Consider the following 24,912-nt stretch of genomic DNA (forward strand, 5'->3'; position numbering starts at 1 on the left):
AGCTATGTGTTAGCGCTATGATGCTACATGCTACTTTCTCCGTAAGGAGGAGGCGGTGCTCCCGAGAGAGCAACTCAAAGCGTCATCTAATAAAATAAAGACAGGATTATAGCCGGACTATGTACAAAAATTGGGACCTCGTGGTTTCCACGTCTACTCCATGACGCACCCCCTCGAGTCCCTGACAGACCTTTATGACTGAAAAGAGTCTATTTTTGGGTTAGAACTAGGTTTCGGTCAGGTTCAGGGTCTGGGTCTGGGTCAATGTCAAATTTATTTGTATAGCACATTTTCAACTTGAAAGCCCAAAGTGCTTCACAATAAAAAAAATAAAGCAATATAAATACAACAACAAAATAATATAAAATGACATTAAAAGGAAGAAAAACATCCATTAAAAATTAAAAGACAGTGACTACAGTGAATGCTCAGCTCAACCCGTCAAACGCCAGAGAGAGAAGATGAGTCTTTAATGAAGTTTTAAAGTGCTGAAGTGTCTGTGCAGCTCTGACATGCAGAGGGAGGCTGTTCCAGAGCCGGGGGGCCGCCACAGAGAAGGCTCCGTCCCCTCTGCTCTTCAGTTTGGACCTGGGAACATCCAATAATAGCTGGGAGGACGACCTCAAGGTTCTGGTTGGAGTGTGAGCAGACAGCAGCTCACACAGATAATCAGGGGCCAGGCCACTGAGGCATTTAAACACAATGAGCAGAACTTTAAACTGGACCCTGTAAGAAAGTGGGAGCCAGTGCAGTGAGGCCAGGACTGGAGTGATGTGCTGCTGACGCTTGGTTCCAGTCAGCAGACGAGCTGCAGCGTTTTGGACCAACTGCAGTCTTCCCATAGACGCCTGCGCTAAACCAAAACAGAGAGAGTTCCAGTAGTCCAGGCGAGCTGGAATGAACGTATGCGTGACTCTCTCAAAGTCTCTGGCTGGCAAGTAAGATTTTAACTTTGAAAGCAGTCGCAGCTGGAAAAAGTTTTTTTTTCACCACTGCGTTGATTTGTTTATCCATCTTAAAAGCAGAATCTAAATAAACACCAAGGTCTTTCACAGAAGGCTTTTTTAAAGAAGAAAAAGGGCCAAGAGCAGTGTCTACACCCTCGAGAAAGGCCGGATCGCCAAACACTACAACTTCAGTTTTTTTATCATTTAAATGCAGACGGTTCAGAGCCATCCAGTCTTTGACGTCTTTCAGACAATATTTCAGAGATTCAAAGGAAGATGAATTATTCTTAAAAGGCACATAAATTTGAACATCATCTGCATAGCAATGAAATGAAATGTTGTTGTAGAGCCCTTTTCCTATAGGGCTGCTACACTTTGAGCTCCTGAGGTGTAGAGGGAGAATCGTCCCCACGGCAAGTCAATCCATCACGTTCACGCTCTTTCTGCATTCGGGTGCTGCGACCCATTTATTTCCTTTGGTGCACACACAATCCACCGTTCGCATCAAGCTGGAGCCGGAAAGCTCAACCATACCATTTCCATCAGATAAACCAGATCGCACACGGTGAAAGACTGTTACCTTCCCTCTGTGCACGCCTGTCTCCAATTGCTTGTGTGCTGCCTTTATACTTCCCCATACTGCGCCCCCTGGCGGTGAATTAAAGAAATGATAAATGGCTCCTACACACCGGCCCCTGAACTGATCCGGTCAGGATGACGGAAACAATTCAAAACATAAACACATAATGGAGACAAACAAATCATTTCAAATAAAGCAAAGCAAACCAGAAAGGAAAAACCAACCAAAACCCTTTGTGCATGTTCAACAATAATATTTCCTTGATTGTAACTCGTATTGCAGCCTCTTGTAACAGACAGAGTTTGGTTATCGGCCTATCCAGTATGCTGGTTTTAGTTAGCACTTGTGCAGATCGTACCAAACCTTTTTCATGAAAGCACTTTACCCAACTTCCATTTCCATTTTTATTTGTTAAAATATCTTTTCCACGATTTAGCGCTGAACTCCTTGAGCCTCGAGACAACATGCGGAGGCACCCCTAGGGCCTTCGTCCTGCCGTCTTCATTTCCTCCGGTGTTTTCCTTTCCGCCTCCTCCATCAAAGATGTGGAACATCCGGCGCAGGCCGACACGGTGGACCCAATGTCCCAGCATGGAGGGCATGGCGGAGCCCAGCACCGTTTCCACTCCTTCGACGCCCGCACCTCCAGTCGCCACGCCTGTGGCCTCCAGGATGTCCATGTCTTCGTGCTTTTAACGGTGGAGGTTCTGCAGCCTCTGCTTTCAACTCAGTTTTCCATCGAGTTCTCTGACCTTCAGGCCCGTCCTCTTCGTCGTCCCTCTTTGACGCAACAACGCCGTCAGGCTGAGATCCCTTCTTCCTAGCTTTCTTCATCCTCCTAACTTTGACCATTTCTCGGTCCAAGGTTGTCACAGTTCTCTTGTTCTTGAGCCGTTTCATCACTCGGTAGCTCTTTTCCTCTGTACGCTCGTGTAAGTCATTACTTGTCTTTCTGTAGCTCCTTCAGCCCTTCTGAGGAGATCCTGTTGACAGTAACAGCAGGATGGCGACCGTCGCATCGCTCATCACTGCATCCTGAAAGACTGCCATTGACAACCCAACCCAATAGGGTCCTAACGGCATATGGTCCATTCCCATGACTACTGATTACTTCCCAGGGTTCAAGCAGTCTGGAGGCGTTAGTCCGTATTAACAACTCCACTTGAGCCTGGATGTGAGGAACGCCAATTCCATCCAAGTATGGCCACTTAGACAATTCCTCCTTTCTGATGATGTTGTCTGTGCCTACAGGCATCTTCTTCTGGGTATAGACCTCTGCCAAATTATAGAGTTTCTTTCTGTTGAGACTTGAAATCTCCAAACCTGTCAATTTGTAACTGGAGACTGATGACTTTGAGCCCATCGTTTGTAGGTTGATCTGAGTTCTCTTTCCATTCAGGTTGAGCATCCTCATCAGGTTCTCGGAGCAGAAGGTGGCTGTACTTCCGGAGTCCAGAAATGCATATGTTTGGACGATTTTGTCTCCTTTGCTGGACTTTACCTGAACTGGCAGGATGAACAGAATCCCGTCGCTGATCCCGGCCCCTGTTCGACCACGCGCTTGCTGAGAGACCTGAGCGCTGCTCACTGATGCCTCCTCTGGAGGTTTGAGATCTGTGTTTGCTGTCACCCTGTGTTTGATGTGGAGAATGCTGGGATGCGTTTGGCTGCACATAGCACAAGTCAAGCGGTTGTTGCAGTCCTTGTTCCTCTGTCCACTGCGAAGGCAGCCAAAGCAGACTCCTTTCTCCTTTAGGAAGCCGATCTTATCCCTGTGGCTCTTCTCCTCCAGCTTTGGACACTGCTCCAGTGGGTGACCTCCAGAGCAATATAAACAAACTAAGGTGTATTTTGCAGATGCACTACTTTGCTTTGGAACGTCATTGGAATTTCTGTACAGTCCTGCAGATTGGTTTCCCGTGGTGGTAGCCGTGGTTACAAAGCTACTCCGCTTGTAACCTGGATTTGATTGTGGGTTTAACCGGCTCATGGTTTTGATTCCTGTTGCGGGCTGTGAACTCTGAATATCCCCGAAGACTGGATCAGACACTATTTTCACTTGCTGTTCGATGAATGCTACAATGTCCGTGAATTGAGCTCTGCTTTTACAACGCTCCAGAATCTCACATGCAGAAGTTCTCCATTTTTCTCTCAGTTTGCATGGGAGTTTCAGAATCACTGTTCTCATGTTTGAAGGTAAATCCAGCTCCCTCATGTAATGTACATCCTCCATGGCATTACAACATTCCCGCAGGAATAATGCGTATGCTTGGAGAGATTTCACATCTTCTGGTTTTACAACTGGCCAGCTGAGAACTTCATCCATGTAGGCCGCTGTGATCTTGTGCTCGTTGCCGAAATGCTCCTCAAGCAGATGTTTAGCCACGGCGTAGCTTCTGTCGGGAGGCATATGCTGACAGCTACGCACCACGTCCTTTGGCTGACCTCTTGTGTATTTGTCCAGGTAGTAAAGACAATCCCCGCCGTTGTTGGCGTTGTTCTCCACACAGTGCTTAAAGGCTCGAGTGAATGTTCTGTACTGCAGAGGACCCCCATCAAAGAAGGGGATCTCTCTCGGTGGTAACAGATGAGCGGCTTGTTGTTGGATGAGCAGTTCTGATATTTCCTTTTGCCTTTGCAGCAGGTTGCAGAGTGTTGATGTTTCGCCATATCCCTGAAGTGGTGGAGCTGGAGCGATGTTTTGCAGTAATGGAGGATCCACAACGAGGTCGCTTGAGGTCTTTTCATACTTTGTTTTACTGTGTTTAATGTCTGAACATTGATCTTGTGCTGCATCCCAATATGCAGGTTGCGTTTGTTGCTGAGGTGGCTGTGGCTGAGGGTTCGCATAGGCAGGTTGACATTCCTCTGCTTGTGGGTTAAGAGCTGTGGCTGGTTCCTTTGGTCTTGCTCCTTTTTCAAAACATGACTCCATTCCGTCAGATTGTGCCTTTGAGAGTGTTTTGCGGCTGGAAACTGTTGATACTGCTAACTTAGCAGCCGACGCAGCCATTTCAGTTTGGAGCTCCAGTCTTTCTTTCCTCTTCCTGCTCTTCCAGAGCGCGTCTCTCCTGTAGAGCGGCAGCTCGCTCAGCCTCCGCCTGCAGGCAGGAGACCTGCCGCTTCTTGAGCTACCGTGACGTTTGTGTGATTTTTTACTGGGCACATTGGAGATGCTGTCACAGGGGTTCACCTCACTCTCAACACGATCAACGATGCTCACGTTTTCTGCAGGGTTGAGAGCACCCTTATTATCCAACCACCTGCTCATCTCCTCCATAAAGTCATTTACACCCAACAGCTTTGCTTTGAACCACACCTCATGTTTTTCCCTTTCGTCAGGAGGCAAATATTGTAACAGATTCATGCGTTTCCTTTGCTTCATTACACAGAGCTTTGTATTTGCCCAACTGACAGCGTACATCCCGTTCACATTGTCTGTCCTGCATCAACCCTTTAATTGTTGTTTTTGAATTACTATCTTTGCTCAGTTTGGACTTCCTTGTCTTTTGCAGGGTTTCTATTTTTTCCAGCAATGCTTTCTCTGTTAACTTAACTGTACGTTCAGTAGCAGTTTGCGCTTCGACCACACCCCCATCAGGCTGCACGACAGCTGCAGCAGATCCAGTCATAAGCACACCTTCAGTTTGTCCCGTTATTGCAGGATCCATGGCCACGCACGAGTAAAGAAACCCACCAACAAAGATCACTCTGTTGCTGTAAATGTCAACTCATTCAAAACCCAAAAAGGAAACGTAAACTCTTCAATTATTATTTCAAAAGTTCAAACTACAACGTAAATTCCGCCCGTGAAAATAAAGTCTGTGAAATAATATCTTGGGCTTGAAGCTTCACCTTCTTTTTGTCTCTTTTTTTCCCTTTTCTTTTCTTTTTCGTGTACACTTTGAGTTAATGGCCATTTGGGGTGTGTGTGCGTGTGTGTGTGTGTGTGTGTGTGTGTGTGGTAGCGCTACAGGGTACCTTCCTTATGTGAATACTTCACAAAGCCTTGTGTGTTTGCGGCTGCTGCTCCGCTGCGGGTGGTGCGCTGCTCGACTCCGTCGCTCCGCTGCTCGTCGCTCCGCCGCTCGTCGCTCCGCCGCTCGTCGCTCCGCTGCTCGTCGCTCTGCCGCTAGACTCCGCCAGTCAGAGATCTGCTGCCCAGCTCCGACGCTGCCGTGCCTCCGCCACGCCGCGCCACTTAATGGTGCCTCGGCTCCGTCGCCGCTGGTGCCGCTCGCCGCTGGTGCCGCTCGCTGGTGCCGCTCGCCGCCGCTCGCTGGTGCCGCTCACCGCGGCTCCGCCGCTCGCTGGTGCCGCTCGCCGCCGCTCGCCGCCGCTGGTGCCGCTCGCCGCGGCTCCGCCGCTCGCTGGTGCCGCTCGCCGCGGCTCCGCCGCTCGCTGGTGCCGCTCGCTGCAGCTCCGCCGCTCGCTGGTGCCGCACGCTGGTGCCGCACGCTGGTGCCACGCGTCGCCGATCCGCCACTCGGAGGTGCCGTTCGACCCCGTCGCTGGTGGTCCTCGGCTCGGCTCCCCTCGCACCGCGGCGCCCACTGCACCGCAGATCCTGTGCGCCTCCGTGCACGGCGGCTGAGCTCCAGCCTCCAGCTGATCAGCGACAGGAACTCCCCAGCCGATCGATAATTAATCAGCTGATTAATGTCCACGATCCTTGTACAGGAGTCTTTCAGTTAAAATGTCCAGCCCTTTTCCTTTAGGGCCTGTACACTTTGAGCTCCTGAGGTGTAGAGGGAGAATCGTCTCCAACGCGTGCCTTCACGGCGCTTCAATCAGAAGGTTCCATGCTCTTTTGTTCGGGTGCTGCGACCCATTTATTTCCTTTGGTGCACACACAATCCACCGTTCGCATTAAGCTGGAGCCGGAAAGCTCAACCATACCATTCCCATCAGATAAACCAGATCGCACACGGTGAAGGACTGTTACCTTCCCTCTGTGCACGCCTGCCCCGATCACCTGTGTGCTGCCTTTATACTTCCCCATACCGCGCCCCCTGGTGGTTAATTAACGAAATGAGAAATGGCTCCTACAATTGTGCTTTCAAAAATCAATCCCAAGGGTAATAAATAGATGCCAAGAAGAATTGGGCCCACAATGGAACCCTGAGGAACACCACATTTCAGGGGAGCAGGCTTGGATTGTTGAGGCCAATATACGAGGGGGTACCCAAAAATTCCCGGAATGTGACTGTAACTTTTTATTTATGACATTTCAAAATAAAACACCACCGTCGCCTTCAAAATAATCTCCATCCGCATTAATGCAGCGCTCCAGCCGTGTCTCCCACTTCACCAATGCGTCGTCAGACTCGTGCGTAATTGTGCCATTTTTTGCCGGCTGCGATTTGTCTGTCCCCTCCTCCACATCTGCAAACTGCTGTCCCTTCAGCTGCTTCTTCAACCTGGGGAACAAGAAAAAGTCCCTGGAGGCTTCATCTGGAGAATCAGGCGGATGGGAGAGGAGATTCATCTCATTCTCCTCCAGAAACTGCGTGAGGCGCAGCGCCGTGTCCGCTGGCGCTCTGTGGTGGTGGATCAATCGGCTCCACTCCGCCACGACGCTCTGCTTCCTCCTCACATCCTCACGGAGCGTCTGAGGACTTCCTGTAGTAGTCCTGGTTTACAGTCTGACCTGGAGGGACGGACTCGCTGTGGACGAGACCCTGGACAGCCGAGAAGCAGCTCAGCGTTGTTTTCACGCTGAGCGGACCTGACGCGCCGACATCTGGCCCTTCTCAGACCCCCGGACCACTCATGGACCTGAGTCTTCCCCAGAGCAGCATCCTTGTAGGCTTGCTGCAACAAGCTGAGTGTTTCTGCTGCTGTTTTTCCAGCAAGAAGCAGAATTTAATGTTTGCGCTGCTCTGGCTTCACAGTCAATGTCGCCATTTTGGAAAAAATCGCAGACCGCCGCTGCACTCTGTTACTATAAATAGCTCCTGACAGGCGTCAGTGTCACTCTGGGAGCTCAGATTTCTCACAGATGTGCACGAGGCTTACCTGCAGCACATCTGACGGCCAGAAGTCGAACTCATTATTATTATTGTTTTCTGACCAAATTCCGGGAATTTTTGGGTACCCCCTCGTAGACAGAAAAAGTTCTGTTGTCCAAATACGAACGAAACCAATCGAGGGCCATGCCTTTGACACCAGCACACATTTCCAGCCGAGACAGCAGAACGTTCTGGTCTACTGTGTCAAAGGCGGAGGACATGTCCAACAGCAGGAGAGCAGCAGAGTTCCCAGTATCCAGCGTCACAAGAATATCATTAAAGTAACAGCAGGAGCGCCGTCTCAGTGCTGTGCTTTGCTTTAAAACCTGATTGGAATTTTTCACAAATGTCATTTTGGGCAAGATGGGTTTGTAGTTGGTTGAAGACCACTTTTTCCAAAACCTTAGAGAGGAATGGAAGTTTAGATATTGGCCTATCATTAGAAAGCTCATCTGGGTCCAAGTTGTGTCTTTTGAGAAGAGGCTGCACAACTGCATGTTTAAAATCTGAAGGGACACCGCCAGACGCCAGTGAGGCACAACAGGACCAACAGAGTCAAACACCTCTTTAACTCATTTAGAAGGAAGACAATCAGTTGGACAAAAAGAAGGTCTCAGACAACTGACAATCTTAAGCCGGCCACACACTACAGGATGTTTTCAATCTTCCCCGGTTCAGACACCACACACTACACGACAGCAGAGGACAGATCGTACCCGATCGATCTTCCTCTCCTGATCGTCTAGTGTGTGTGTCACTCCGGAGCAGAACACACACCAGCAGATTCTTCAGCCGAGAATCGGCTCCTCACTCCTCCAAATCTCACGTCGTCCGACGTGACTTCGTGCTGTTTCCCTTCACTGCTGTTTTTACATTCATCTCCACTTTCAATAATAAGTGGAGAACTCATTCGTTCCCTCAGTTCATTCATTCACATTGGTATCGCTCCTTCAGTGCAAACCCCCCCCCCCCCCCACAGAGCACGGACTGTCAGCACCTCGTTAGAAAATTTAAATGTTCCAGTACAGAAGAGGGAAACATAGTTTCAGATCATTTTATTGTAATTTACATTTAATAATAATTCAGCTTATTAGCTAATCTGTTTGTGTGTTTTTTTTTTGTTTTTTTTTTACTTTTGAGTCCCGAGTGCAGCAGTAGAATAAAGTTATTAGCAGACCGTGTCAAATAAAAGCTACTTTTTAAAATCTTTTTTAAATCATCAAATATCTTAAATCCTTCTTTATGTCCACAGATTTGATAGTTTAAATCAAAACGTAAAAATACGTTGATTAGGAAAGTTTCATTATAGCCCGCTCTGTCTCTGAGGGCACGGAATCAGTGGAAAGTTTTTTTTTTCTTTTATTATTATTTTTTTCTTCCCCATTCTTCCGTGATGGTTAATAACGGAGATGAATTAAAACATTGGGATTATTGCAGGACTGGCGGAGATGCAGATATTAGATTGGAGTTTGGGTCTGAATGGAGGATCCAGTTCATCCAGCAGCGTCAGGATTAACCATCACTTCCTGCACAGCTGGGTTTAGAGCTCTGGCTTTTCTGTTTCACTGTCATATATAGTGAATATATTTCACAGACATATATTCATCATCCAGCTCTGACAGCTGCGGGGGGACTTTTTTTAATCAGCGGCACCTTGGTGAGACGGAGCTGTTCAGCCAATCAGAGAGCTTTATTTCGAGGGTGTGGACAGCTCTACTCGGAGCTGATTGGCGCCTCTCAGAGCTCCACACACCACAGGATTTGCGATCGGAAATATTGAACATGTTCATTATCTCCGATCTCCCCTTCCGACGCCTCCCGAGAGGCTCCGACCGGAAAAAATCTCTCGGAACACACCGCACACTACACGAAGATCGGACCCGAACTTATTTGCATACTCCCGACAATCGGAACCTGTCGGCCTCGATCGGGAGGAGAAGATCGGGGCAAAATTCGGCCGATCATCCTGTAGTGTGTGGAGGCCCTTAGCTAACTCACCAAGAGTGACCGGCTCAAAGTCTTCCAAGCTCACAGGACAGAGAGAGGCAGCATCAATGACTGGAGCGGAAGGCAGTGAGACAGAGGACACAGAGGACACATTGAGACAGAGGACACAGTGGCAGAAACCTTATCAATGAAGAACTTTCTAAATTTTTCACACAGTGCTGTAGAGGACAACAAAATACCACCGTCACGTGGATTTGAAATACTATTAAGAACATTGAAGAGCACCTGTGGTTTGTGACTGTTGGACGAGACAAGGTTAGACAAATATTGAGATTTTGTAGCTTTTACAGCTGTTTGATAGAGTCTGGGTCAGGCTGAAGCTGGGTTCAGGGTCTGGGTCAGGCTGAAGCTGGGTTCAGGGTCTGGGTCAGGCTGAAGCTGGGTTCAGGGTCTGGGTCAGGCTGAAGCTGGGTTCAGGGTCTGGGTCAGGCTGAAGCTGGGTTCAGGGTCTGGCTCAGGCTGAAGCTGGGTTCAGGGTCTGGGTCAGGCTGAAGCTGGGTTCAGGGTCTGGGTCACGCTGAAGCTGGGTTCAGGGTCTGGCTCAGGCTGAAGCTGGGTTCAGGGTCTGGGTCAGGCTGAAGCTGGGTTCAGGGTCTGGCTCAGGCTGAAGCTGGGTTCAGGGTCTGGCTCAGGCTGAAGCTGGGTTCAGGGTCTGGGTCAGGCTGAAGCTGGGTTCAGGGTCTGGGTCAGGCTGAAGCTGGGTTCAGGGTCTGGGTCAGGCTGAAGCTGGGTTCAGGGTCTGGCTCAGGCTGAAGCTGGGTTCAGGGTCTGGGTCAGGCTGAAGCTGGGTTCAGGGTCTGGCTCAGGCTGAAGCTGGGTTCAGGGTCTGGCTCAGGCTGAAGCTGGGTTCAGGGTCTGGGTCAGGCTGAAGCTGGGTTCAGGGTCTGGGTCAGGCTGAAGCTGGGTTCAGGGTCTGGGTCAGGCTGAAGCTGGGTTCAGGGTCTGGGGTACGGGTCTGGGAAACGCATTATGTCAGTGAATGTCCTCACAGCTGCAGAAAGACAAAGCTGTGAGTGTTTTGTGTTGCTGGAATCTCCTGGACTCAGTCAGGATGGTGTTATGAATTCACTAGTTTCCTTGTTAACTGGTGACCAACTTACTTTGTTAATTCCTGCTACTACTGCTACTACTACTGGTACTACTGCTACTACTACTGGTACTACTGCTACTACTACTGGTACTACTGCTATGACTGCTACTGCTACTACTGCTACTACTACTGGTACTACTGCTATGACTACTACTGCTACTACTGCTACTACTACTGTTACTACTACTGCTACTACTGCTACTTCTACTGGTACTACTATTGCTACTACTACTGCTACTACTGCTCCTGCTACTACTGCTGCTACTACTGTTACTACTACTGGTACTACTACTGGTACTACTACTACTACTACTACTGCTACTGCTACTACTGGTACTACTGCTACTACTACTACTGCTACTGCTACTACTACTGGTACTACTGCTATGACTGCTACTGCTACTACTGCTACTACTACTGGTACTACTGCTATGACTGCTACTGCTACTACTACTGCTACTACTACTGGTACTACTGCTATGACTGCTACTGCTACTACTGCTACTACTACTGTTACTACTACTGCTACTACTGCTACTTCTACTGGTACTACTATTGCTACTACTACTGCTACTACTGCTCCTGCTACTACTGCTGCTACTACTGTTACTACTACTGGTACTACTACTACTGCTACTACTACTACTACTACTGCTACTGCTACTACTGGTACTACTGCTACTGCTACTACTACTACTGCTACTGCTACTACTACTGGTACTACTGCTATGACTGTTACTGCTACTACTGCTACTACTACTGGTACTACTGCTATGACTGCTACTGCTACTACTGCTACTACTACTGGTACTACTGCTATGACTGCTACTGCTACTACTACTGCTACTACTACTGGTACTACTGCTATGACTGCTACTGCTACTACTGCTACTACTACTGTTACTACTACTGCTACTACTGCTACTTCTACTGGTACTACTATTGCTACTACTACTGCTACTACTGCTCCTGCTACTACTGCTGCTACTACTGTTACTACTACTGGTACTACTACTACTGCTACTACTACTACTACTACTGCTACTGCTACTACTGGTACTACTGCTACTACTACTACTTCTACTGCTACTACTACTGCTACTGCTGTTACTACTACTACTAATGGTACTACTACTGGTACTACTACTACTACTGGTACCACTGCTACTACTGCTGCTACTACTACTGCTACTACTGGTACTACTACTACTGCTACTACTGTTACTACTGGTACTACTACTACTACTAGTACTACTGGTACTACTGCTACTACTGCTGCTACTACTACTACTACTGCTACTACTGCTACTACTACTACTGTTACTACTACTGTTACTGCTACTACTGTTACTGCTACTACTGGTACTACTACTACTGGTACTACTACTACTGTTACTGCTACTACTACTGCTACTACTACTGTTACTGCTACTAATACTGTTACTACTGCTACTACTGTTACTGCTACTAATACTGCTACTACTGCTACTACTACTACTGTTACTGCCACTAATACCGCTACTACTGCTACTACTACTACTACTGTTACTGCTACTACTGCTACTGCTACTACTACTACTACTGCTACTACTACTACTACTGTTACTGCTACTAATACTGCTACTACTGCTACTGCTACTACTACTACTGTTACTGCTACTACTGCTGCTGCTACTACTACTACTACTACTGCTACTACTGCTACTACTACTACTGTTACTACTACTGTTACTGCTACTACTGGTACTGCTACTACTGGTACTACTACTACTGTTACTGCTACTACTACTGCTACTACTACTGTTACTGCTACTAATACTGTTACTACTGCTACTACTGTTACTGCTACTAATACTGCTACTACTGCTACTACTACTACTGTTACTGCCACTAATACCGCTACTACTGCTACTACTACTACTACTGTTACTGCTACTACTGCTACTGCTACTACTACTACTACTGCTACTACTACTACTACTGTTACTGCTACTAATACTGCTACTACTGCTACTGCTACTACTACTACTGTTACTGCTACTACTGCTGCTGCTACTACTACTACTACTACTGCTACTACTGCTACTACTACTACTGTTACTACTACTGTTACTGCTACTACTGGTACTGCTACTACTGGTACTACTACTACTGTTACTGCTACTACTACTGCTACTACTACTGTTACTGCTACTAATACTGTTACTACTGCTACTACTGTTACTGCTACTAATACTGCTACTACTGCTACTGCTACTACTACAACTACTACTACTGTTACTGCTACTAATACCGCTACTACTGCTACTGCTACTACTACTACTACTGTTACTGCTACTAATACTGCTACTACTGCTACTGCTACTACTACTACTGTTACTGCTACTACTGCTACTACTACTACTACTACTGTTACTGCTACTAATACCGCTACTACTACTACTGCTACTACTACTACTACTGTTACTGCTACTAATACTGCTACTACTGCTACTGCTACTACTACTACTGTTACTGCTACTACTGCTACTACTACTACTACTACTGTTACTACTACTACTGCTACTGCTACTACTACTACTACTGGTCACAGTCAAAGTAGGAACCCGACTCTTCAAAGTTCCGTCTGGTTTTGTCATCGACCAGGAACGAGGGCCGTGGGGACAGCCGGTCACCAATCAACACGGAGACCAGTTCTTCCCCAACAGCGGTTCCCTGCGTTCCGGAGCCTGGAGCTGCTGTGGAGGGTCCACAGGGAACCTGAGGAGAACCCGGTCGGTCCGCTGGTCCCTGAACGCCACACGGCCGGCTCTGCCCGGAAACTCGGGGGACGACTGGACGGGACCAGAGTCCTGCAGACGTTCTGTCATCGGACGTTCCCGACGTTCCTGCAGACTCAACGGTCTTCATGACATTCAGGTTCCGGTTCTGGTCCGGTCAGAACCGGCCTGAGTGGAACAGAAGCAGCGGCGCTGCTCCGTGACGCTCACTTTCCGCTCTGATCCTGCTGGTTCCGGTTCTGAAAACCAACCACCGGACCTGCAGCGGCGCCGGGAACCACAACGCACATCTGCTTCCACTTACTGCTGCTGCTGCTGCTGCTGCTGCTGCTGCTGCTGCCCCGCCCTCCCCCCTCCCCCCTCCCCCCGCCTCCACCCCCTCCCCCCCGCCCCCCGCCCCCCTCCCCCCGCCTCCACCCCCTCCCCCCTCCCCCCCGCCCCCCGCCTCCACCCCTCCCCCCTCCCCCCAGACTGAAGGCCATTCACAGCTGTCACAACACTCCAACCCTGCAGACCAGCCTGGTTCTTCAGTTCACAGAGTAACAAACAGGGTTCTGCACAGGATCAGTGGAGCCCCCCCCCCACCAGGGGCCTGGTTCTGCTGCCCCCCCCCCCCCCCCCCCCCCCCCCCACCAGGGGCCTGGTTCTGCTGCTTCTCAGCCTCATCATTGAACTGTAGTGCTGCTACTGTAGGCCGTAACCATGGCAACACAATGAATATGGTAAGAAAGGCAGTGAACATAACTGCGGGCGCGGGCGCGCGCACGCATGCACACATGCACACACACACACACACACACACACACACACACACACACAGAGCTCTGACGGTGCGTTCAGGTGACAGTGAGAGGTGGGAACCGGCTGTCTTCATCACCCCCCCCACACAGACACACAGACACACACACTTCCCCGGTGCGACTGTCTGCGTCACGGTGTGAATGGAAGACTAAACACGGAGACGAGTGTATCGTCAGCTGATTCACCGAGAGACAAACTTCAGCAAACCGCCGGGTTCAGGGTCAAACAATCGGTGGCGGCTGGTGTCAGGAGAGACCGGAGCGAAACCTGGATCAAAACACACCGCCGCCGGAGACACACACAGCCGGAGAAACACACCGCCACAGGAGAAACACACCGCCACAGGAGAAACACACCGTTACAGGAGAAACACACCGTTACAGGAGAAACACACCGTTACAGGAGAAACACACCATCACAGGAGAAACACACCATCACAGGAGAAACACACCATCACAGGAGAAACACACCATCACAGGAGAAACACACCGCCACAGGAGAAACACACCGCCACAGGAGAAACACACCGCCACAGGAGAAACACCGCCACAGGAGAAACACCGCCACAGGAGAAACACACCGCCACAGGAGAAACACCGCCACAGGAGAAACACACCCCAACAGGAGAAACACCCCAACAGGAGAAACACACTGTCACAGGAGAAACACACCGTCACAGGAGAAACACACCGTCACAGGAGAAACACACCATCACAGGAGAAACACACCATCACAGGAGAAACACACCATCACAGGAGAAACACACCGCCACAGGAGAAACACACCCCAACAGGAGAAACACACCGTTAGAGGAGAAAGAGCTGGCTCAACAGGCTGCCACTGCCTCAGCGGCTGGTTTAAAGCCACACTTCAACATTGTGGCAAATTGGCCCATTGAGCTCAACTCCTCAGTCATCAGAGCAGCAGACTGACTGTTTCTGTGAGGCGAGCTGTTGTTTATCCAGAGGTGAGTCAGGAAGGTTTTCAGGACGGACACAATGGAAGTGGACGGTATTTTTGTTCCCCCTCGTCAAACTCATCAAATACACAATCCAACAACCCCAAAACACTTTGGTGACACGTTATGATCCACACATTCACTACGCTGTGGAACATTGATGCAAAATGACCAGATTGAGTTGTTTATGTGAAGATTGCTGAGACGGAACTACTTACTAAACATGGCGTCTGGGCGTAGTGATTTAGAAAAGGAAAAGTAGTTCCCAGTATTTGCTTCAGTGTCGTAACGCTACAGTATTATTTGTTGGTGTTCCACAGCGTAGTGAATGTGTGGATTATAACGTGTCACCAAAGTGTTTTGGGGTTGTTGGATTGTGTATTTGATGAGTTTGACGAGGGGGAACAAAAATACCGTCCACTTCCATTGTGTCCGTCCTGAAAACCTTCCTGACTCACCTCTGGATAAACAACAGCTCGCCTCACAGAAACAGTCAGTCTGCTGCTCTGATGACTGAGGAGTTGAGCTCAATGGGCCAATTTGCCAAAATGTTTAAGTATGTCTTTAAAGCCGGTCTTAACGCTGGTTTAAAGCCGGTCTTAACGCTGGTTTAAAGCCGGTCTTAAAGCTGGTTTAAAGCCAGTCTTCAGGCTGGTTTAAAGCCGGTCTTAATGCTGGTTTAAAGCCGGTCTTAAAGCTGGTTTAAAGCCAGTCTTCAGGCTGGTTTAAAGCCGGTCTTAACGCTGGTTTAAAGCCGGTCTTAAAGCTGGTTTAAAGCCAGTCTTCAGGCTGGTTTAAAGCCGGTCTTAATGCTGGTTTAAAGCCGGTCTTAACGCTGGTTTAAAGCCGGTCTTAACGCTGGTTTAAAGCCGGTCTTAACGCTGGTTTAAAGCCGGTCTTAAAGCTGGTTTAAAGCCGGTCTTCAGGCTGGTTTAAAGCCGGTCTTAAAGCTGGTTTAAAGCCGGTCTTAAAGCTGGTTTAAAGCCAGTCTTCAGGCTGGTTTAAAGCCGGTCTTAATGCTGGTTTAAAGCCGGTCTTAACGCTGGTTTAAAGCCGGTCTTAACGCTGGTTTAAAGCCGGTCTTAACGCTGGTTTAAAGCCGGTCTTAAAGCTGGTTTAAAGCCGGTCTTCAGGCTGGTTTAAAGCCGGTCTTAAAGCTGGTTTAAAGCCGGTCTTCAGGCTGGTTTAAAGCCGGTCTTAAAGCTGGTTTAAAGCCGGTCTTCAGGCTGGTTTAAAGCCGGTCTTACCTTGATGTCTGGAGGCATCTGTCGCACTTTGAACGTCGTTTTATTTCCCGTCAACATTTTTTCTCAAGTCCGAAAAAAAAAATCAAACGCCAAGAGAGAAGCTGGTCTGTGGCGGGAGCTGCTGGCGGTGGAGCGGCGGAGCGGCGGAGCGGGGGCGGGAGCCGCCGTCACTTCATCCCGGTTCCAGGCAGAAGACGGAGAGAAAACAGGAAAAACGGTGAAAAGGAGGAAAAGCGGAGCCTGTTTGAACACCGGCGGCCGCCGAGGAGGAGGCGTTCAGGGCCGTCCGGAAAAAACCCAGCGGCTCCTTTCATCCGCGGACAGCATCCGAGTGTCGGGCACACGCACACGCACTACAACACGCACTGCAACACACACTACAGCGCACATACCCGCGCACACACCGCTGAAGCCTCCTGACGGAGCCCAGCCGATTTTCTCCGCCATGAAAGAACGGAGGAAACAGAACAGCTTCTTAAAGAGACAGAGCACCAGCGCGCGCCACACACACACACACACACACACACACACACACACACACACACACACACACACACACACACACACAGCCAAGTTTTCCCAGCTTTCCACTGTGCTCTGAACGCATCACCACTCAGCGACGGGGCGAGGAAGGCTGAAAAAACAACACTTTTACGGTCCGTGAACGCATCGCCAGATCCTCCTCACTCTTGGAATATTTCAAAATTAATGTTCAACACTTCAAAATAAAAGAGAGCCGAGCTTTACGAGAACCTGCAGCTGGAACACGATCAGTGTTCAGTAAACGTGTCAGAATTTATCTGAACTTCAGGTTTAAATCCGCTAAATAAAACCTGACGGCTCGTTCAGGAGCGGCTGAAGGTCAAGGGTCAGATCTGAAATCTTTTTTTTCTGCTGAATTGTGAAAAGACGAAGATGTTCAGATGTGCTGACTGTTGATTTATCAGGACAAAACTCACTAAACTGCTGTTTAACACAAGATGTTTTTGATTTAACGTCCAGGAATCAGAGGTCAGAGGTCGGCTCGCTCCAGCAGAAGACCCGGAGCTTCTCCTGATGAACATGTTTGGTTTTGGTTCTCTACCTGTGGTGTTCCTCCTGCGTCGCTCTTCTTCCCTGCTTCCCTCGGCGTTCTCTCTGATTTGTTCTTTAACCCAGGATGACACTATTCCCTCCCATCTCTGACCTTTGACCTTTGCAATAAAATCATGTGATATAAAGTTAAATAAATGACCGTTTAAAGGTGCATTAAGGAGTTTTACAACCTTAAAAATACTTATTTTCCACCATAAATACGTTACACATTTTTAATGCTGTGTCCAATGTGCCCTGACAGATTCATCACCAGAACCTCTAACAGGCTAAACTGTCACTTGAAAGTCACAGTGCCGGTCCGGCTCCAGAGTTTTTTTGGGGAGAATTTGAGAGGAATGACGTAATGCGCGCTCCGGCTGGTTAGGTTTCATTTTGTCCGCCATTACTCCGCCAGATGCTTAGTGAGCAACAACTGAGCAGGATCTTCCAGAAAGTCAGAACAGACTGGCTTCTAGCACTGCAGCTCCACACAGACTCCACCAGGGAGAAGACACTGACATCTTACTGGAGCGCTGCTAAACGAGCGAGGAAGGAGTTCCCCTCTTCCGTGCACGGGAGCCACAGGGACGAGTTTTTCACTAAGCTGCGTTACACCCAAGGCCTGCTGGGGGCGCTGTTTCACATAAAACGTGAAAACTCCTCAATGCACCTTTAAAGGAAAACATCTGAACCAAGTCTGGTCGGTTCTGGAAGATCCAGAGGACACACACACACACACACACACACACACACACACACACACACACACAGTCTTGTATTTCTATCCTTGTGGGGACCGTCCATTGACTCCCATTCATGTCTAGCCCCTAACCCTGACCCTTACCCTAACCCTAACCCACACCACAACAAAGCCTAACCCTAAAGAAATGTTTTTGCACTTTTACTTTTTTCAGTAACAACAACATGGTCAAGAAAACACTGTTTCTCCTACTGAGGACCGGAAAAAGGTCCCACAAGGCACGTCGTTCCACGTTTTGCTATCCTTGTGGGGACATTTGGCCCCAACAAGGATAGAAATACGAGAACACACACACACACACACACACACACACTTGCCTCCAGCTTCCCGGTGAGGATGAGGCCGGTGGAGGAAGGTGCAGCCCGACCCTGGCTGGAGGCTGACTGGGACCAGCCGGTGAAGCGGTGGCAGGTCTGGGGGACTCGTCAATATTGCATCAGGCTCTCAGATTTCTCTGATACAGAAAACAGCGGCGGCGGCGGCGGCGGCATCGTCCCGTCATCCCAGCTGCACTTCATCATCATTTATTGACAATCAGACCGGACTGTCTGGAGGACCAGCAGACCCCCATCTGGGTCCAGAACCAGAGCCCCCTCCTGAACCTGGTCTCACACAGGTCCCAGACTTTTCCCCGCTTCTCTTCCAGACCAGCCGTGACCTCTGACCCCAGCTTGATCCTGGAGCCACAGATTAGGTCTCTGAAATCTGTCAACATCGTTGTGGAGAAGTCATAGTTTATAGAGGTGGGCGGGGCTAACGTGGCGTCCCCCACAGCGTTCTCATTGGCTGTGTATAGAGATGGGCGGGGCTAACGTTCTGAAGCCTCCAGCAGGTGGTCTCCATACTGGACTCTGTAGACCAGGTGGAATGTGATTGGTCCAGCCTGTCGCATGACAGAGGAGCAGCTGTGATTGGCTGATGGATGCTGAACTTTAACCCCTGAAATCAAATCAACAGACCAGAGTCTGGTCCAGAGGAACCAGAGCCAGAGACCAGGACCTGGTCTGGAACCGGGAGCTCTGTGTGTTTATTTCTCTCTGAAATACCTCATTGTTCAATGTCTTCCAATGGGATCCGGGTTCTTTTTGAAACCATCATCACCCCCTGCTGGAATCTCTCTGGAATTACAGCTTTACTGCACTTCAGCATTGGCTTCATTTTTCAGCCTGGTGTAAATGCAGCGTCTGCGTAGATGATGTCTGTGGCTGGATCCCCTAGATCAGGGGTGGGGAATCCTGGTCCTGGAGGGTCGCAGACCTGCATGTTTTCCACGTCTCCCTGCTTCAACACACCTGAATCGAATCAAGATTCATGGCCAAGTCCAGCAGGAAGCCAGATAACGAGCCTCATTGCAATCAGCTGTGTTGAAGCAGGGAGACATGGAGAACATGCAGGGCTGCGGCCCTCCAGGACCAGGGTTCCCCACCCCTGCCCAAGATGATGACGTCATCAGGAGGCTGGATCCCCCAGATGATGATGTCATCGTGAAGTGTCAGTATTTACAGCACAAGTCTGGTCCAGAAGAACCAGAGCCAGAGACCAGAACCTGGTCTGGAACCAGGAGCTCTGTGTGTAGATTTGCGCTCTGAGAATCAGCATGTTCTCAGGGGTTCTCATGGGTTCTAATGGGTTTTATTGGGTTTTATTGGGTTCTAATGAGACCCGGGCTCTTTTCGAAACCACTTCATCGCCCCCTGCTGGAATTTCCCTGGAATTGCAGCTTTTCTTCACTTTCACCAGCAGAGGTCGCGCTGTGGTGAAGTCTGTTTCTCCTTCAACCAGCAGCGAGCGGCCGCACTCCCAACGTCAAACCAACTTCAAGACGAAAAAAACTGCCTCGATGTGAAAAAAATGTTTCCGGTTTTCAATGTAAACCTGGATTTCCTCTTTCAAACCTTAAACTCTGAACCAGGAAAAGTAAATGGGATTATTCTGAAGAGTTTACCTTTTAAAAGACAAATTTAATCAACAAAATCTTTTTTTTTTCTTTTTTATATCAGGAGGGTTGAAAACAGAAATACGGTGGCCGACAGGTGCAAACGCGCTGCAAACAGAAAACACCTGCAAGAAAAAAAAAAACGCTGCAAATTCAATCCAAAACGGAAGTGCACCGGACACGGAGCAGAAGAAGAAGAAGGAGGAGAAGAGGAAGACAAAAGAAAAAGAAGGCGCGCGATCCGTTTTCCTTTAGTTGATACTTTTGCTGGTGTAACATCTGTCAAGAGTTTAAACCTGAAAATATGGCTGATAACACCCGAAATCGTAAGCTAAAAGACTTGGAACCTGACAGTGGCAACCTGGCACTCATGAATGAAATTAAATCTCTGAGCACCAAGATGGACAATAGGCAGTCGGCTCTGGAAGCACAGATCAACAAGTTTCACAGCCTGAATGGACGTATGGGGGAACTTACTGCAGGGAGCCAAGCCAATATGAAGGCTGAGTTGGAGAAAACTGCAGCAGAGTTGCGTGCCAATCTGGATATGGAGGTTGGGATTCTGTCCTCCAGAATGGAGAGAGTGGAGGAAAAAATTGCCGCTAAATGCGCAAAACCCAATTTTGATCCAGACGTTTCCATCATTATTGTGGGTCTACAGCAGGAGGATGGTGAAGATTTAATGCCAAAGTGTTGAATCTGCTGCGCGATGGTCTCAGATGTGACCCGGTGCCACCCCGGTAGCGGTCCGCACACGGGGCCCTAAACCCGGCCTGGTCCGAGCGGGGCTGCCGTCAGTGGGGGAGAAAGCAGCGGTGCTGCGACAGAAAGCTAAGCTGAAGGACCACCAACGCTTTCAGAGGCTGTTTGTGTCTTCAGCCACGTCTCATGCAGAGAGACTGGTGGATCTGAACTTCAGGACCCTCCTGACAGAAACTCCTATCGGGAAAGATTTTTATTTGGCCGCAAATGGACGCTTGGCTAAGCGCACTGAAGAACAACCACGGCAAGGTTCTGCGTGAGAAAGATGTGCCCAGTCCGTAAGTACAGACTTTTCACTGGTGCGTTGGAACATCAATGGATGGACAGCAACCAACTGTGACTTGAGGAAAGTTATTCTTTATCATTTGAAGCCTGATTTTGTTTGTTAAAATGAGATAACATAGAGCTGTCTGAGTACACGAGGTTTGGACACAGTGGCGTTCCTCACAGGAAAGCTGTCGAAGCTTCAGGCGTGTTGGGATGTTTGTTAGAAACTCTGTTCTTGATTTATTTTGTGTAAGTATAGTTGACAGGTCAACCGACGGTATACTGTGTTTGCGTTTTGAAATCGGTTTACGCAACAGTGTTTTGCTATAATATGTTGTTATTTGTCACCTGAAACTTCAGCCTGGGGGAGGAACGCAGATTATTTTTTTGGACACTTGTTGTGTAGAAAAGGCCACAAAGTTTGTTAATAGTTTGTATATGTTTAGAATGGGCGTAATCAGTTGCCACGGGGTTATAGTTCACGGAGGTGTTTAAGTCACGCCGCCACGCCCCCCCTTACCTGTAGTTAAGCGCCGACACGACGGAGCAGCAGTGCACGGGAAGAGAGATCAATCGTGAAGTTCGTGTGCGTCAGTGAAAAGTAAGTTCACTCATCCCCCGTTACTGCCATCGGTTCATGATCCGTGATTTCCGTTATTGTACGTGCGTCGGCTTGTTTGGTGAGTGACTCGCATATGAGCCAGGAAGTTGGCCTGGTACCGGGCGTATCTCGGCTCCGGTGGGGAAGTCGGGTCAGCGCCGGGCATGTCGTGGCTAACTAGTAGCACGGCGCGGACGGGCCGCCGTTCCCTGGCATCTGTTATTTGGCTGCTAACGGTGATCCGGTCGCAGGTTCAGATGCATAGCTGGTAGAACGAGGCATGATCGCTCCCCGATTGTTACTGGAACAGAGCGATTCAGTAGTCCGATCAGGTTCATTAGGCCTTTTTTTGTATTCATGGTTTGGATTCGTATACACAGGCCAGAGGTTATTTTGCCTACCTTGACATGTTTCGGCTGCCGAGCTGCAGCCTTCCTCAGAAGTGTCACGTGATGTTGTCTGGTCGGCTGATTTATACAGGTTTTGGCGCCAGCTTCCTGCTGGGTGCAGTAGGATGACAGCGCCATCTGCAGTCCGACTTCTTCAGTACTGTGTCCCAGGTATGAGAAAGTTGGTACGCCCCCTCTGCCCGGTTCACAGTCTGGGGGGCGTTTCCGGATCTCGATGGCCTCCCTGATCCAGCGGTGGTACTTGTTGCTTTCCGTGCCGATGATCTGGGCATGGTCCCAGTCCATGAGGTGGTTTTCCCTCTTGCAGTGTTCGGAAATGGCAGACTTCAGCTGTTTCTGCTCTGCCTGTCGTTTGGAGGAGCGTGTGCACGCTTTAGATGTTTCTTTTTCACATTCAGTGCGATGTTCTTTGGTCCTGATGTTGAAGGCTCTGCCAGTCTCCCCGATGTAGGATTTGTTGCACGACAAACAAGGTATTTCGTAAATGATATTGCATTTGTGTCGTGGCTCTATTTTGTCCTTGGGATGTACTAGTAACTGCCGTAGTTCAACCTGTGGTTTTACTGGGGTGCTGAAGTTGTGCTTATTCATGGCCCGTTGTATTCTCTCTGTGATCCCTCTGATGTATGGAAGTGTCACCATGGCCCTGTTTGGTTTCTCAGTTTGTTTAGTTGTTGTTCTCTTTTTTGTGTCTTTGTTTTGTTTTGCTTGTTGGCGGCCTTTGTTTATGGCCCACATCAGATAGTTGCACTTTCTTAGCGCCTTTATGATGTGTTGTTCCTCCTCCTTTCTGTCTTCTTCCTGTGTGATTAGTTTTGTGCGTTCGAAAAGGGTTGTTACGACTGAAAGTTTGTGGTTAATGGGATGTTCTGACGTCCAGAGGAGGTATTGGTCTGTGTGAGCGGGTTTCCGGTATATGTGGATTTTAATGCTGCCATCTTCCAGGTGCTTTATGTCCAGGTCCAGGAAATGTATGGTGCTGTCTGTTTCCTCTTCGTGGGTGAACTTGATGTTTTTTGTGTCATCCAGTGTGTTGAGATGATCCGTGAGTTCTTGTGTGTGTCCTTTCCTTGTTATTTACAAAATGTCATCCAGGTACCTCTTCCAGAGGGAAAGGCTGCAGTGTGGTGGGACTGTCTCCAGGGCCCGGGCCTCAAGGTCTTCCATGAAGAAGCCGCTCATTATGGCAGACAGCGGACCCCCCATTGCGAACCCCTCCTTCTGCCTGTAGATGGTACCCCGATACTGGAAGTAGGTGGAGGTGGAGACGAATTCCAGGAGCCTTGTGATGTCCTCGACAGTGAGTGGGGTCCTTCTTTTTAATGATTTGTCCTCCTTGAGGCGATTATGTACGATGTGTATTGTGACGTTTATGGGAGTTTTTGTGAATAAAGAAACCACATCATGTGAGATAAATATTTCATCTTTATGAATTGTTATGTCCTTCAGTTCCTGGGCCAGTTGCTTGGCATTTTTACAGTGTTGGTCTGTGAGGCCAAGGAGTGGTTTTATGAGGTCGACCAGGGCTTCAGACAGATTGTACGTCACGGACCCGATGCTATCCACAGTGGGTCTCAGCGGTGTTCCAGGTTTGTGTATCTTGGGGGTTCCATAGGAGTGATGCTTGCTGTGGGGATGAGATAATTGTATGTCTCCTTACTTATTTTTCCTTCATTGAGAAGGGGTTTGAGTAGTGATTTCAGGGCCTTCTTTTTTTCTTCAGTTGGGTCTTTCTTGAGAATTTCATATGTGTTGGAATCTTGTAGCATAGTATCCATGTGCTTTTCATAATGCTCCGTGTTCATTATTACTGTGGCTCTCCCCTTGTCTGCTGGTAATATGGTGATGCTCTTGTCTTTGGCGAGTGTTTGTGCTGCTTTCACCTCCTCCTTCGTCATATTGGCTGGTGGTCGCTTTGCAGATTTTAAAATGCCTGCTATTTCATTTCGTAGTTCTGACTTTTCCCCCTGGTTTTCTATTGCTTTGCACGCTATTTCAGTAGCTAAAATATAATCGTCGTACAGAATTTTAGCGGGTGTGATGGCAGAGTTGAGACCCCGGGCTAAAACGCTTTGCTCCGTGGTGGTTAAAGAGCGACTGGAGATGTTGTGCACCCACTTCCTGGATGCCGCGTCGTGCGCGTTACGTTCCCTGGCTTGTTTATTTTGGATTAGTGTTTCTAATTTCCTGACTTGGCGATGTTTGGCTTCTGCGAACTGCCATTCGTGTGCGTGCTTCAGATGTGTTTCCATCAGCTTGTATGTGTCCTTGTCCATATTGCATGTCTGTCTGAAATGTGCCGTTTTTTGTGCTAGTGACAAGTTGATTTCTTTCACCTTGTTTGCCGTGCAGCGGATCCTTTCCTGTAGCAATGCACTTTGCGCTCTCCTCACGATTCTGTCCGCGTTCTGCGTTGGTCTGGGGTTCTTTAAGTCCAGGCTTGATGGTGTGATGCCTTCGTCTCGGCACCGCAGGTTGAATCTCAGGTGATTCCGGAAACGCGCTCTCTTCTGTTCCAGCTGCTCCATGCAGCGGAACTCTTTGACACAGGTTTGTCCATGATGGATCAAGGACAAACCTTGAGGTTAAAGGTCATGTTGTTGGTATTAATTGGGGCTGATCTTCAGAGTTCAGCAGAGTCCAGAACACTCGGAGCATTTAGTGTTTACTGTGTAGAGCTG

The 24,912-nt window shown here is 48.9% G+C and overlaps 1 protein-coding gene across 1 annotated transcript in view; it reads right to left on the reverse strand.

The window, feature by feature from the left end:
• mtmr11 (myotubularin related protein 11) overlaps nucleotides 1-16,881 on the reverse strand; it is a 49,184-nt gene extending 32,303 nt beyond the window's left edge. Inside the window, 1 exon segment of the mRNA XM_030103598.1 lies at nucleotides 16,422-16,881. Coding sequence (XP_029959458.1) covers nucleotides 16,422-16,478 — 57 coding nt within the window. The 5' untranslated portion in view covers nucleotides 16,479-16,881.
• Nucleotides 16,882-24,912: the final 8,031 nt, after the last annotated feature.

Source organism: Salarias fasciatus, chromosome 11 (genome assembly GCF_902148845.1).
Source record: "Salarias fasciatus chromosome 11, fSalaFa1.1, whole genome shotgun sequence".
Taxonomy (NCBI): Eukaryota; Metazoa; Chordata; class Actinopteri; order Blenniiformes; family Blenniidae; genus Salarias; species Salarias fasciatus.